At 47.9% G+C, this 15059-nt stretch overlaps 1 protein-coding gene across 5 annotated transcripts in view; it reads right to left on the reverse strand.

The window, feature by feature from the left end:
• PARD3 (par-3 family cell polarity regulator) overlaps positions 1-15059 on the reverse strand; it is a 535977-nt gene that overhangs the window by 396160 nt on the left and 124758 nt on the right. For all 5 annotated transcript variants that reach the window (XM_066585804.1, XM_066585803.1, XM_066585801.1 and 2 more), the window contains exon 3: positions 8211-8391. In XM_066585804.1, coding sequence (XP_066441901.1) covers positions 8211-8391 — 181 coding nt within the window. The remainder of the gene's footprint in view (positions 1-8210; positions 8392-15059) is intronic.

Genomic DNA, 15059 nt, shown 5'->3' on the forward strand with positions numbered 1-15059 from the left:
TACTGAAAGAGCTTTGATGCCGTTTTTGAAGCCAAAACCAGGAGTGGATCCAAGAAAGGAGCCGTTGTATCCGGCCCTTATTCCCTCTACCTTAATGATCCTGAACCGGCTTTGACTTCAAAGACCTGAAGACATTTTAAAAGATGTGAAAAACCCTGCCCTTAAAGTCACCCTGTTCCGGGCCGGGGAAGTCTGGGACCTGCAGTCCTTCTCCGCTGCTCACCCAATCTGCTGGCTTCGGACTCTGCTTCCAGCGAGGAAGATTGTAGCAATTTTTCTATGTAGCTAATGCTCTCCGATTTCTCATTGGCCAGTGCTGATCACATGAGCGGCCAATTAGAGAGCAGGGAATGCTAACACTAAATGCATTGTGGGGACTAGTCTGGAGAATTTGACAACCATCCTGGATGACTGAAAATAGGTCCTGAAACCAGCAGAGAGGAAGAAGAGCTGGCATTATACCTCCTCCGCATCCAGTCCTGGGGACAACGGGGTCCCAAAACGGGAGGGGCGCTTTAATGTGAAGATATTACGGAGAATGTGTGCCCCCTCCCAACCCCTGGAAGCCCCTCCTGCAACCAAGTCTACTTTCACATTAGCTTTCTTTTCTTTGTTAACGGATTTTTGCTTTTCAGGTTAAAATCACAACAGATCCGTGAGACTGGATAATTAGTATCCGTTTGCATCGCTTCCTAACAGAGCTGTATGAAATGTAGTTCTAGTTAACAACCACACGGGGCAGTTATACCACACAGATCTGTTAAACGGGGCCTGCCCCCTGCTGACAGCAAGTTTTCTAGGGAGGATCGGGGAGAGAGAGAAGACAGTTGAAATCAATTGTACTTTACAGGATGATTTGTGTCTGTTCTGTTGCACCCCTCGGTGCCTGGATATGCAGCGGGCTTGAGGGCAGAACCCGCTCCATACACACCAAGAGTCTCGGCCGCCTTTGACTGCACGGCTGTTAACCCTTTAAATGTCCCGATCACCACCCCACCCCCCTTGGTTCCTATGCTTATATTGTTTTCCAAGGTACTTCAGGACCGAAATCTAAAATTGTATTACAGTAACAGACAATTCCTGCCTTAAAGGGGTCGTCCCGCGCCGAAACGTTTTTTTTTTTTTTTTTTTCAAACCGCGCTCCGGTGACTTCTTACTTACCCGGTGAAGATGGCCGCCGGCATCTTCTCCCTCCGTGGACCGCAGGGCTTCTGTGCGGTCCATTGCCGATTCCAGCCTCCTGATTGGCTGGACTCGGCACGTGACGGGGCGGAGCTACACGGAGCCCCATTGAGAAGATAAGAAGACCCGGACTGCGCAAGCGCGTCTAATTTGGCCATTAGACGGCGAAAATTAGACGGCAACCATGGAGACGAGGACGCCAGCAACAGAGCAGATAAGTGAAAAACTTTTTATAACTTCTGTATGGCTCATAATTAATGCACAATGTACATTACAAAGTGCATTAATATGGCCATACAGAAGTGTATAGACCCACTTGCTGCTGCAGGACAACCCCTTTAACCTGCTGCCCTGTTGTCAAGGAGCATTCACAATCTTTCTACGAAGCTATTACAGGGGGCTGCGTGACATTGTGGGATAAGATGGAGGAGATCTGGAGGAGAACAAATAGAGGAAGCTACTATTACAGAGGGCTGTAGGACATTGCTGGGGGGGATGGTGGAGGAAATCCGGAGGAGAACGAGTAGAGAAAGCTACCATTACAGAGGGCTGTAGGATATTGCTGGGGGGATGGTGGAGGAGATCTGGAGAAGGAATAGAGGAAGCTACTATTACAGAGGGCTGTAGGACATTGCTGGGGGGATGGTGGAGGAGATCTGGAGAACGAATAGAGGAAGCTACCATTACAGAGGGCTGTAGGACATTGCTGGGGGGATGGTGGAGGAAATCCGGAGGAGAACGAGTAGAGAAAGCTACCATTACAGAGGGCTGTAGGATATTGCTGGGGGGATGGTGGAGGAGATCTGGAGAAGGAATAGAGGAAGCTACTATTACAGAGGGCTGTAGGACATTGCTGGGGGGATGGTGGAGGAGATCTGGAGAACGAATAGAGGAAGCTACCATTACAGAGGGCTGTAGGACATTGCTGGGGGGATGGTGGAGGAGATCTGGAGAACAAATAGAGGAAGCTACCATTACAGAGGGCTGTAGGACATTGATGGGGGGATGGTGGAGGAGATCTGGAGAACGAATAGAGGAAGCTACTATTACAGAGGGCTGTAGGACATTGCTGGGAGAATGCTGGAGAAAACAAGAACGTGTTCGATACGTCATCACGTGATGACGTATCGCCTTGTGATGACACATCAGAGATGGACACAGACGCCGGTATACACAGACGGCCTGGACGCCATGGTGACTATGGGACCTCTTACATCTGGTAGCTGGAGACCGGAACCAACAGCTGTAAGGTATTTGGTGTTCGGGATAATGAGGAGGAGGAGCAATAACATGCTGATTAGATTTGTTGGCAGATATAGGTATTTTATTATTTAAGGCGGGGAATGGGTGTTGGGTGAATGCTTGATAAAGACCAAGATTTGGCCGAAACGTCGCTGCCTGTACCTATTTCATAAGGATGGAATAAAGAAAAAGTGCTTTTACATCAAGGCAAGTCTGCTGCAGGTGAGCTTTATGTTATGGCTTTGTGAACTAAGAACCTGGCCTATGGGTGGGAGACCTCAGAATTTTTCATCTGAGGAGATGAATGGGGGTTAGGCTGAAAATTTTATGGCGTAGTCTGAAGAAACAACCTCCCAAAGCCATGCATCTGAGACATGGATAAGCCAGGTCTCCTTATATAGGAAAAGTCATCCACCCCACCCGGGACCCATTATGTAGAGGATTTAGTAGAGAACGACTGAGTGCTGTGGTTGCTGGTGCCCGGAGGGTTTGGGCTTAAAAGGAGGGCCTTCGCTTTTGAGCTTGTGTTGCTCTTTTACTAATCAGGAGCCCAAGGATTTGGGTGGCAAAAGGAACAAAACTGATCTTTACCTCAGTGTAGCTCTCGGACGCCTAGGGTCTGTTCTGTGGCAAGTGGGAACATTTTCCACCGGTGGCATCAGAGATGACCTTACAAAGCCTAGGGCCAAAAAGCCTTGCACCAACAAAGGAAAGGTTTATCAGAGACCTTTTAGAGGAGGCATCTGTGTCCCAGGATTTAAGCCACAAAGTGTGGTGTGTGGCTACTGAAGCACGAGCCAAGAGCCTGGCCGTGTCCAGAGAAGCATCACAAATGAACTTCTCTGCCTGATAGATCTGATGCACCATATCTGCCAATTCTTCAGGCAAAGAACAGGAGAGGATACCTCTGTGTAGTCGCTTGACCCATTCAGTGGTGGCCTTGCTGACCCAGGTAGAGGCAAAAACTGTCCCAAGATTCAAACCTACTACCTCAAAGGAGAATTTGGCTAAGGATTCAATCTTCTTGTCACACACGTCTTGGAAAGACAAAGCAGCCGCTATAGGAAGAGTGGTGGGTTTCCCTAACCAGGACACTGGAGGATCCACTACAGCTGAAGGCAGCCATTTGTTTTTTTATACTAATTCCTCCAGAAAGGGATACATAAGTTCTAAATGCTTAGATATATAGTGATAATAAGGTTTGGTCCGGTGTTAGCCAGTAGAGCAAAATGTGATTGTTCCCAGCCAGAGAAACCAAGTAATCTTGTAGACATGGTACCTTTTAATGGCTAACAAAAACACATGATGTAATAGTGAGCTTGCGAACCTCTCGGGTTCTTCGTCAGGCTAAAATGGAATAGATGCGAAGAGGCATGTGTATTTATACAGACTTATGACACATATACTTAGGACAAGGCACAGACATGGATGGGATTGGTTCGCACTTAATTGCGATACTGCAACAAACATTTGTCAGGAAAGTTCCATTCCCTGATTAAGGCCGCCTGCACACGAGCGGAAATCCCACCGCGGGATTTCCGCCGCTGAAAGTTTGCATAGGAGTGCATTAAAATACGCACTCCTATGCAGACGGCCGCGGTTTGGCCGCGCGAAATCTCGCGCGTCAAACAAACCGCGGCATGTCCTAATTTTCTGCGGGGCACGCACTCACCCGGCCGCCGGCTCCGGTCTGCGCATGCGCCGGCTGCGCGGCAGCCGGCACATGAAAGAGCCGGGGCCGCCAGGCGCGGGTGAGTACGCGCTCGTCCCTGCAGGCGCTCGGGTCGGATCGCGCGGCAAGATTTCTCGCTGCCGGATCCGACCCGCTCGTCTGCAGGCGGCCTTACACATCGTAAAAATGCTCATGAGGAGGAAAGATCTTTGGAGAAGGCCTGGAGCGTCTTACTACATCTGTGGCGTCTTTCTTGCAGTGTCTGCGACGATACTTACAGGGTGTCTGTTGTTACAGCAACTCTCAGTATATGGTGGAGAGTTTGGAAGCCTGCACTTCGTCCAGGTCCGAATCGGAGGGAGACAATTCACCTTCTGAGTGAGTTTTGTGTCTGGTGTAAACATCCGAGCATACTTTGGGAAGAGCAGCCGAAAAACGCATAAATGAGAGAAAGCCATGACCAAGTTGCAGTTAAACCTTGTGTTTTATCGCCCATTCACACGGCCGGGTGCAGTGTATATACGCCGCAGCCCAAGAACCCATCAGCCAGGGAGAAATCCTTTAACTGGCTCATAGAGCCAGCTGACAGTTTAGCAGCGCTCCCTATCCCTTTGCTGGCAGCTCCTATAGGCTTCTATGGGAGCTGCCGGCTGATCATGGCCAAAAGATACGGCAAGACCTATCTTCCCCCGCTGTGTCAAAATTCCATTGGAATCAGCAGCATATATGCTATCTTTTCCGTCCGGGCCGATTTTATGTGGCTAAACATCACCCATCTGAACTAATTGAAATTCACTGTTCCTATCAGCATTAAGAGGGAACAAGACCAGCAGCTACTTAGAGAGAGGATGAGACAGCTGTGTAGTATTGCATGGGTGTGGTTATGCTACACAACCTCTGAAAGAGGAGAGAGGAAGGAGAGCCGAGCTTCTCAGGAGAAACTAGCTACCAACTGGCTACCAACACCCCACAGCCAGAAACTTGACCATAGGAGAGCCTGCAACTTAAGTATGAGGCTTTCTAAATGCATGAGATGGAAAAAAAATGCAAAAACAGATGAGTGATTTTTTTTTCTCCCTGCATTGACTTCATAAGATGTGTGTATTGATTTTTTTTAATGCACAAAGCTTTCCATAGCCTTTAAGGCCGGCCTTGGGCAGAGCTCGTCAACTGACATTCCAGCCAATTTAGCACACAATAGGTATCTTGGGGGGCCATTCAGTACATGCATTAACAACAGGTGGAACAGCCAAACTATACGTGGTTTTCCAATGCAGGTTTAGTCCACACGGCTTGTATCAGCAGATATCTAAATATATTGGGCCTTGTTTTTTGGCAGTTTGGTGCACTACAACTATGTGAATGAGCCCCATTAAGACATCAGCATAGAAGTAACATTTAGAGGCTGAATTGGTGAGATCATTCCATAAAAATCGTGTCCATTTTCTGTTATCATGCCCAATCTCGCAGCTCTATAAAGCGGGCGGCTGATCTGGATCCGTTTCATCAGTGTATTGTCAGACCAGCTGGATGTACAGATGTAAGTTCTCCCAATGCCCAATTACAAGATACAGCGGGGACCCAAATTGAAGCCCTTCACCCCCCTCGTAGAAGTCTCAAGCACAATGAGCGTTGCTTTATATACTACACAATATCAGCATGCAGACCTTATAATTAACAGCGCCGGCTATTTACGCCATTCACTATAGATTCGTCCTGCATCTCCCTCTTCTAATTCTGCCGCTTACGTAAATGTCTTCATAATGCCGGCGTATGACTGGGCGTCTATGTCAGGCTGCATTAGTCAGAAGTCCTGGACACAATATAATAGACTCAATATGAGAAACTGACGAAGAATGCGAGACCAAAACTACACAATGTCAATAGTATGTGTGCAACGGCACAAGCAATACGGAAGGAGATGAATTAGCCATTTCAAGCATCAGTATTTTGACTCCACGGTTTCTTTTCAGCAGTTAATGCAATTAAGAGGAGAAAAAATAAATTGTGTCATATTTTTGCAAATATGTCATTTGAAACAGTTTTTTTTTTCTATAGTGCACATGAAAATGAGGATTTGCACCCCAAAATGGATACCCCCATTTGTTCCCCGTTCAGAGACATACCCATTGTGGCCTTAATCTGCTTACAGGACACATGGCTAGGCCTATAATGGAGGGAACACCCGTTGGATTTCTGGGCACAACTGAACAAATTCCAGGCCCCATTGTACACTTGTGTGGGGAAAGAAAAAAAAAATTGACTCCCTAAAAAGAATCGCACCCCTGAATCTTAAATAAAAGATATAAAATTGTTTGGTATGTCTCTAAACAGGGGTAAATGGGGTAATTACGGAGGCCCGGTTGGGACGGGCACATGGGGCAATAAAACCAGGTGTCCCTCCTCCTCCCATGCTTGCTGAAAACCCAACACATTTTTTTGGGGGGGGAAGGGGGGGTAAAGTGGCGCTCTGTGCGGATTCATAATCTTGCTGCGGTGCTCACACAGAAGGCGCTCAACAAGCTGCTCCTGGAACTGCAGGAAGGCGAGCGTTCCTGGGGCTTCTTGTAAATTACTTTTTACAGTTAGTGGTCTGAATAAGGCCAATCGATACCTTCTTATACCAAGGGGGGCTCCGGTCACTCCTCCAGCCTGGGTTCAAACAGGACGGATTTGCCGCGGAAATTCCGTGCAGCAAATCTGCCCATGGCTCCCAATCCCTGGATTAGCCAGACATGTGGATGAGATTTTGCTAAAATCTCGTCCACATGGGGCAGCCTATCCGTCGCGGCAAAGCCGGGTGGAGCTGGCAATGCAGTGTGAAATTGACAGCCGCGGCACGTCAATCCTTTTTTTTTTTTCTGTTGCAGCTTCACTCCTCTCAATGGGGAGAGAAAGCTGCAGCGGAATGCCGGCCCTGCAGAATAATGCCCAGACACCCAGGATGTGAAAAGACGTACGGGTGGTCACTAAAGGGTTAAAGGGATTGTATAGTTCTAAATTCCTTGCGGCCTCAATAGATCAACAGAGGTTAGTTGCTGAGGACCTCTGCCAATCAGCTGATCAATGGGCTGTTGCACTTGTGAGCAGAGCTGATCTCTACAGGAAGCAGACAACTCCCGTTCCCCTCCAGTGGTCAGGCCTGGTATTGCAGGCAAAGTTAACGTGCACTTCAGTGAGCACTTTGCCTGTAATGCCAATCCTGGCCACTGCAGTGGGAACGAAGCTGTCTGCTTCCTGCAGGAACTCGGCTCTGTACACAATGACAACAGCCCAACAAATTGATTGACGGAGATCCCAGTTGACGAAACTCTGCTGATCTGCTGTTCGAGCCTTTTACTGAGGATAGGCATTTAACCATTTAAAGCCGGAGAAGGCCTTCAAGGGGGTTGTCCTACTTGAACAAATCCTTCTAAACAGTCGCCCTCATTTTCTCCCCTAAGGGTACATTTACACGTAATGGAAAATCTGCATCTAAATCTGCAGCATCTATACATTAAAAATCGTGTCATAATTAATGTGGCTTTTGACCCCAATTCAGCTGTGGATCCTCCGCCGATTTCCGCCTGCACATAACGGTGCTGCGCCCCCCTCCAAATACTGAGCGCTCCCAGCCAGCCCCAAGAGTGCAGCACAGAGTCACCCGCCAACTGAGCGCTGTCACCTGTTCCCCAGAGACAGATGGTCCGCTTCTGCTTCGTCTGAGCAGCGGTGGTGGCGCTGAGTGGCAGCTGACGGGTGACGCTGTGTGCTGCGCTCTTGGGGCTGGCAGGGAGCGCTCAGCATTTGGAGGGGAGCGCAGCGCCGTTATGTGCAGGCGGAAATCGGCGGAGGATCCACAGCTGAATCGCAGTCAAAAGCCACAACCATTAAGGCAGATTTTAATGCGGCTTTTGATGCAGATTGTGTTGTGGATCTTCCACTATGGAGATCTGTTACGTGTGAACGCACCCTTATGTAAGACCACAACCAAGTTGGCCCTTTGGCCAAGGAGTAAAGCTTCTTCAGATACACTTCGAGCGCAGATTCCACCAGGTAAGGAAACGATAATGAAATATCCAAAAATGTTCAATAGGTGAAGTCTCATTTAGTAAAATGCGTAAATGGCGCTTACTTGTTCGCAGGACCGACGGGGTGACCTCGATCTCACTTGTTGCTTGGTAAGGCTGGAACGCCGACAAGCTGTTCGTTCCAAGTTCACTGCCAAAGATCTCCGGGCTCTGGGTGCCGGTGGAGCTGGCGCTGGTGCCATCGCCCCCGTGATGCGGATCTTGTTCTTCATATATAGCTACAAGCTGTGGATGGAAGAAAAGAAAAACTTGTCAAACTCAAAGTGCAGCAGGCGAAATAAACGCGACTGGCAGAACGCCAACGCGGAAGGCAAAGGACGTCGCACCAAGTCAAGCATAGCATTATAAAGCCGCAGGGTACATGTCTAGGGGGGCATGAGCGACTGCGATGTGGGTCTGGGAACATCCCACCTACATCGCACTTCAATTGTGATGCGTTTACGCGTTTATGTAGACGCGATTTTTACATGCAAGTGGTTTTAAAAGGAAAGAAAATGTAAAAATCACATTGCACTCGCATGTATATACGGGTTTTATGTGACTGCAGTACGGTTTGCGAGCTCATTCTGTGGTTTTTCCATCCCGCAGTATTCGCCAGCATCCGTGTAAATTAACTTATTGGAACCGACAGTTACCACATCGTCGTACGAGCGCCTTGCGTTGTGCGCAAACACAACTCCTGTGACGTTAGCCCACGTAAAGAGGCCCTGGGCTGCATTTCCACGGACGAGTTCCCTGTGCGAGCTTTGTGTGTTGCAAACGCAGAAAACACGTACGGAAATAAAACATTTTAAAAGGAGTCTATTTACACACGTGATTCTGCGCAGGCAGAGACGCGGTGAGATAGAAAAACAGCCCGTTATTTCCTGCGGGCGAACAGTCCCATCACACCCCCGTGTGTACGTCTGACTTTCATGCGAACGCAATGTTTTTTTTATTTTTTTTATTTTCCTACTGAAAAATCATGTGATTTTTATGCAAGAGAAAAATTACATTTTCGGCAATGAAAATTGCATTTTTCAGGGCCGCCTTCAGAAATGGCGACAAACCAGGACTGTCGCAAATGAAGAGACCACAGGCTCCGTCGCTCTGGACGGCCGAAGTCATCCGTGACAATCAGCACCGCATAGCAAATAGCCCTTGAAGATTCCCTCGCAGACCGCCCCGGCCAGTTGGTGATCGCGGGCGACACGTCCGCCAGAGCTGAATTATCTGAAACCATACCGAATAATGTCTGCGCAGAAACTGAAAGAGTGCGACAAAGCGAAAGGCGTGATTTGCTACACTTTATAATGGATGAAGCGTGATTTCATCTATCAGAATGCAAATAAGAGGGATGGAACAATAACTCTGCAGCGCCACCTATTGTAAGGCAGCATTCCTGCAAACCGATGTTAGACTCCTCATACAAGCCTTGTAACAATGCTGGGAATGGATAGCGTTCCTGACCTTCATTTATCAGGTGACGCGAATTCACAGAATATGAGGTATCGCTCGGTCACGAGTCACGAACCACCACTGCCTGACCAGACAATTGGCACTTGGTGCGCAGGTCAGGAGCACGAATAGTGGCCCAATCTTCTTTGAATCAGTTGTAAATACTGCGGTTTATCTGGATGTTTAAAACAGTCTTACAACCAACCCCAGAAGGAAGAATGTACTGCTATTTCCAACGAGATGGGGCAACATGCCGCACCTCCCGCGACTCACGGCACCAATTCATGAACGGTTTACGGAAGAGTGGACTCTGAGCAAGGGGTTATGGCTGCGACGTTCTCCAGACTCGCTCACATGTGATTTTTTTTTTTATAAACGGGAAAGCGTATGTATACTCTGGATGGGCTTAAGAAAATTATCACAAACACTATCTGCAGCATCTCAATTGAAGAGCTGCAGGCAGTATCAGCCAATATATTGCAAAGTGCCTAGAAGTGAACAGGGATCATTTCCAGCATGTGTTGTAACAATGGGCTAATCAATAAAGCTCTAATATTTTAAAAATATTGATTTTCCTGATGCAACATAGTTAGGGGCTACCTTTCCATGGACCACATTAAAGGTATCCTACATTGCATTATTTCCTAAAGGGGAGAGCTCACATCATCATTTGGAATCTCAGACAACCCCATCTAAGGGATTTCCATGTGGCGTAAATGCTGTTGATTGTCCATTCAGTTTTTGCACAAAAGGTCGTCAGAACGCACAGTAAGGCTAACTTCACACGGGGAGCGGTATAGGCTTGTGAACCGCACCCCCATATCGCGCTCCCCACCATGTGAAATCCCCAGGGATAAGAGGAGTTTTCATGGCAAAACGGCTTGGCATCACTTGAAGATGCAGGCATCCTGCGGCGCGACTGTTACAGCCGCAGCAGGGGATTGCAGAGTTTCTCCCATTGCTTTCAATGTGGCCGGCGCTGCGAGATCCCGCAGACAGATACGACATGCCGTGATTTGCTCCCCACATAGCATCTCATCGCTGTGCCATGCGGGAAAACATTGCTTATGTTTATGACTCCGTTCAAAAGACTGAGCTTCATATTGATGTCTCGCAACGGACAAATCTCGCGCGATTTAAATCGCCTGTGTAAAGCCGGCCCGCGGCCAACAAATCTCGTCCATCATGTGGGAAAACGTTATCGTGGAATTGACTTGAGGATGTGATGCAGAAATTACATCCAGAGCAAGTTAAATTCTTTCCTTAGATTTTCACTGTGGATTTAACCCTTTGCTCTGCAAAAAGTGAAATCTGTAGCAAATCTACATCCTGCCCAGAGAAATCCATGCCAATCTTATGCGGCCGACTTCAGCAGAATCTGTCCCACAAACCACCAAGTAGTCTTGAAGTGTTGCGAATATACCGCCATTCACCCATCGTGGAAGTACACCGTCCGCGGTAACCGGCTTACATGCCATGAAATGTTCCCCCAATCATCTGCAGAACTAATAGCCTTCTGCGAGGATCGCCGCGGTCGCGTCTCTGAAATAATTGTGATGTCACATGTACTGGATCTGAGCGGGAGAAGAAGCAGCTGGACAGCAAAACTAGTCAAAATTGCTCTAATGGGATCATTTTTTCTTGTAAGAACAACATTATGGAATGACAGAGACCAGGCCAGAAGAGACTAAGTGAAATTTGTCATGTGCCGTAATCTGTTTAGCCGGACGGCATTCCAGGACTGCCAAAAACTGTCAGCTAGATTTACTGGATTAGAACCACACAAAGCAGAATACAAAAAGGCACCAATTAATTAGGGGGAAAGCAGGAGATTAAAGCGGACAGTAGATGGATGGCCGGTCGCACCCAAATGGGCAAAGCAGTTTTGGGGAAAAGCTGTACGCTTCTATAAGTGACCAATCCCCATCCAAACAAGCTCCAACCCCCCCAACATTTTAGCCTGCTCCCCTCGCTTTGACATTGCTGAATGACATACAATCGTTAATTGTAAAAAGTTAATTAACTCTTGAGACAATCTTGTAGGACTTCAGAAGCTTTCAGTAACGTTATTCTCCACATTTACACCTTGCATTATTCATGACTGAAGACTTAGTAGTGACTGAGTGTGAAATGATGTTTGACATCCGCAGGAGGCGGCAGCGCCGGGAGTCGGGGTAAAGCCTGACAGTCGAACGTGTCCTCCGCTCCCCGTACAAGCCCCGCTTTGTAGCGCTACTCCAGCTTTGGGCTCCTCTATGAAGCCGGTACAGAAGGAAGAACAGGGCAAAGGAAATAGATGAGCTCCTCAAACTAGAACCACATGCGTTCTTCATCTGCTCCATCTGAGCCGCATTGCCAACAAGACACGTTTTATGTCTAACAGCCAAAAAGAACAGAGCTATAAAAGAGAGAAGAAAGAAATGTAACAAAGCAGCAGGACACAAGCGACATCTCCAGAGCCGAGCCAAGCGAGACAAAGAAGAGGCGGCAACTACATTGTAGCCAAACGCTTCTCCGGCTCGTCCAAGTCTTCACAAAGCAGCAACAATGTACTTGTATACAGAGCTGGGCGGCGACCGCCATGTAGTCTCAGAGGGGGCCGCACGGTGCGGCGGTGGGCACTACACAACCAGGATCACGTCAAACGGTAGAAACAGCGGCAACACAAGCTTTTCTTTTCTTCAGTCTTGATTTTACATTTGCACTGTAAGGGGGCTGGAAGGAGGGGTACCTGCGTCCTTCCGTTGCCTTTAAATCTTCTATTAAAGGGGTTGTCTCGCGGCAGCAAGTGGGGTTATACACTTCTGTATGGCCATATTAATGCACTTTGTAATGTACATTGTGCATTAATTATGAGCCACACAGAAGTTATTCACTTACCTGTTCCGTTGCTGGCGTCCTCGTCTCCATGGTGCCGTCTAATTTCAGCATCTAATCTCCCGATTAGACGCGCTTGCGCAGTCCGGTCTTCTCCCTGGTGAATGGGGCCGCTCGTGCCGGAGAGCTGGTCCTCGTAGCTCCGCCCCGTCACGTGTGCCGATTCCAGCCAATAGGGAGACTGGAATCGGCAATGGACCGCACAGAGCCCACAGTGCACCATGGGAGAAGACCCGCGGTGCATCGTGGGTGAAGATCCCGGCGGCCATCTTGGTGACGGAAGAAGGAAGAAGTCGCAGAGCGGGGATTCGGGTAAGTAATAAAAAAAAATAATTTTTTTTTAACACATCCTTTGGGGTTGTCCTGCGCCGAACGAGGGGCCTATGGAAAGAAAAAAAAAAACCCGTTTCGGCGCGAGACAACCCCTTAAAGACATTTTCAGTTCAATGCTGTCAGTAAACTGAATTGCTAACGGCGGTGCTCATCCAGAGAGTTTTGCAGTTTCATATAAGTCATGAAACACATATATACGAACCGGTCATAACTTCTGAACCCCATAAACTCCGGTCTATGGCTAACACACAACGGGCGCCCTGTTTCTGCGTGACTCTATTCAGGCTCTCTGCGCGCTCCCCCATTCATCCCTATGGCAGAGCTGAAAAGTGTCGCGCTGCGTATGCGCTGCAACTTCGCAGGGACACCGTGCAGGAACGGGGCGCCTTGCAAGCACCCTGGCGGGTCGGCTGTTTAAAAGGGGCTGTGGTGCTATCGTGGATGTTATCTCATCTATACGCAGGTCTGTATGCCGCTGGTAGGTCCGTTAAGCAGGCCCCCAATTCATTTTTCTTTGGATCTCTCAGCAAGGGTTCTATGAAGGGCGGACAGCGTCCATGTCCGATCTGCTTTTGCATTCCCACTTACCTGAATAGACAAGTGTTGTCCGCGTGCCAGACCGGAATAGCGCATGTGTGAATTGGAACGCCGCCTACTGTGGCCTTGTGTGCTGTCAGAATGCAGGTTGTTGCAGATCCCTACAGCGGATGGGCTGAAAATACATGCGGGTGAATGAGCAGTTAGGGCTCATTCACATGGGTGTCAGCCTATTCTGGCCTGTGAATACGGGGTTTATTCAAGGACCGAAAAATGTCTATTCTCTGTGTATTTCGAACCCTCTGCAAGTGTAAACATGCAGCGTGTTTGCTCACGCAAGGAATTATACAGCACGGCCCACTGTATTGATGCTCAAATAAGCATATAGAGCAGATGGGAGTTATCATACTGAAGGGCAACTTCAAGTCCCAGCGTCACAGAAGGATGTGGGAGTATGAATTTATGGCAAACTCGATACCCTCAAGAAAGGAATGAGCCTTGGAGAGGGGTTCTTGCATTAGTGGAAAATATGAAAGGTCTGAAAGGGGAGGTCAAGATGGGCGTCCTTGGGAGAGCGAGGTTGTAGAAACACCTGGAGAGTGAGTGGGTCAGGGAATGGCTGAGCCTCTTCCCATGGAGAGCACCCAGAAAGGGTGCTATTCCGAATCATTGTTTTAAAAACTTGGTAAAAAACACACATACTTGGATTTGAACGAATGCTGCCATCCAATAGTCACATTCCTTGTCACTAGACTGATTTACTATTATGGTCCATCCCTCCCTGCTATTTATCTAAATGCTATTGATCCCAACATGTCTGTACCCTTTTATCCTGTCTTCTAGTGCAAATTCAGTTCACCATGTTCCTGCCCGCCCATGTGATCATATGTATATATGAAATATAGCTTTAGATTTGTTCCATTATTATCTGATGAAGGACCCTGAGAGGTTGGAAAGCTCGCTATAACATCATGGATGTTTGTTAGCCACTAAAAGGTATCATATCTACAAGATGACTTGGTTTCTCTTACTGAGAACAATCACATCGTGTGTATTCACTGCTTACCTGATCATTCACTTTTATGGCCTATTTTGCTGCTCAATACAAACCAGAATAGGATATGCTGCATATTTTTCATGCAACCGAAAATCCCATGAAAAATACTCAGATGTGAAGGAAACCATTGGTATGCATGTAAATGGGCCCTTAGTAGCAGCTCTACCCACTATGGCAGTTTACTACAGCTTTGTCCTGTTTAAGTCAATGGGAGAGAGTTACCAAGAACCGCTGCTAGTAAGAAGTAGGGAACTGTGCCTGGCAAACAAAGATTACACCTCTTTGCGCCGCCGATTAGTAAGGGATGCAGAGTCTCAGACCCTCATTGATCTAGCCCCATCCCAAAAATGGATGACCACTTTAAAAGTGTATCTGAGTTTTCAATAAGTTTTCTACAATCCCCCAGGTCCTCCTAAGCCTCCTCTCATTTGCTGCTGTTTACACCCAGTTTCGAATCTATAACTACTCATTTTCAGGTGGTCTACCCCATTTTTCCTTTTTGCTGTTTGCAATCCACTTACAGGGAGGGGGTGTGTAGCAAGCTTAGTATTCTGCCAGTAGTTCACTGTCCTGACTTTCCTGCTCTCCCTTCCCATGCTGCATTCTTCTTCTGGTCCAATCAGCAGGGCGGCAGTATCTGAATGCACACCCA

This window comes from Eleutherodactylus coqui, chromosome 12, assembly GCF_035609145.1.
Source record: "Eleutherodactylus coqui strain aEleCoq1 chromosome 12, aEleCoq1.hap1, whole genome shotgun sequence".
Lineage (NCBI taxonomy): Eukaryota > Metazoa > Chordata > Amphibia > Anura > Eleutherodactylidae > Eleutherodactylus > Eleutherodactylus coqui.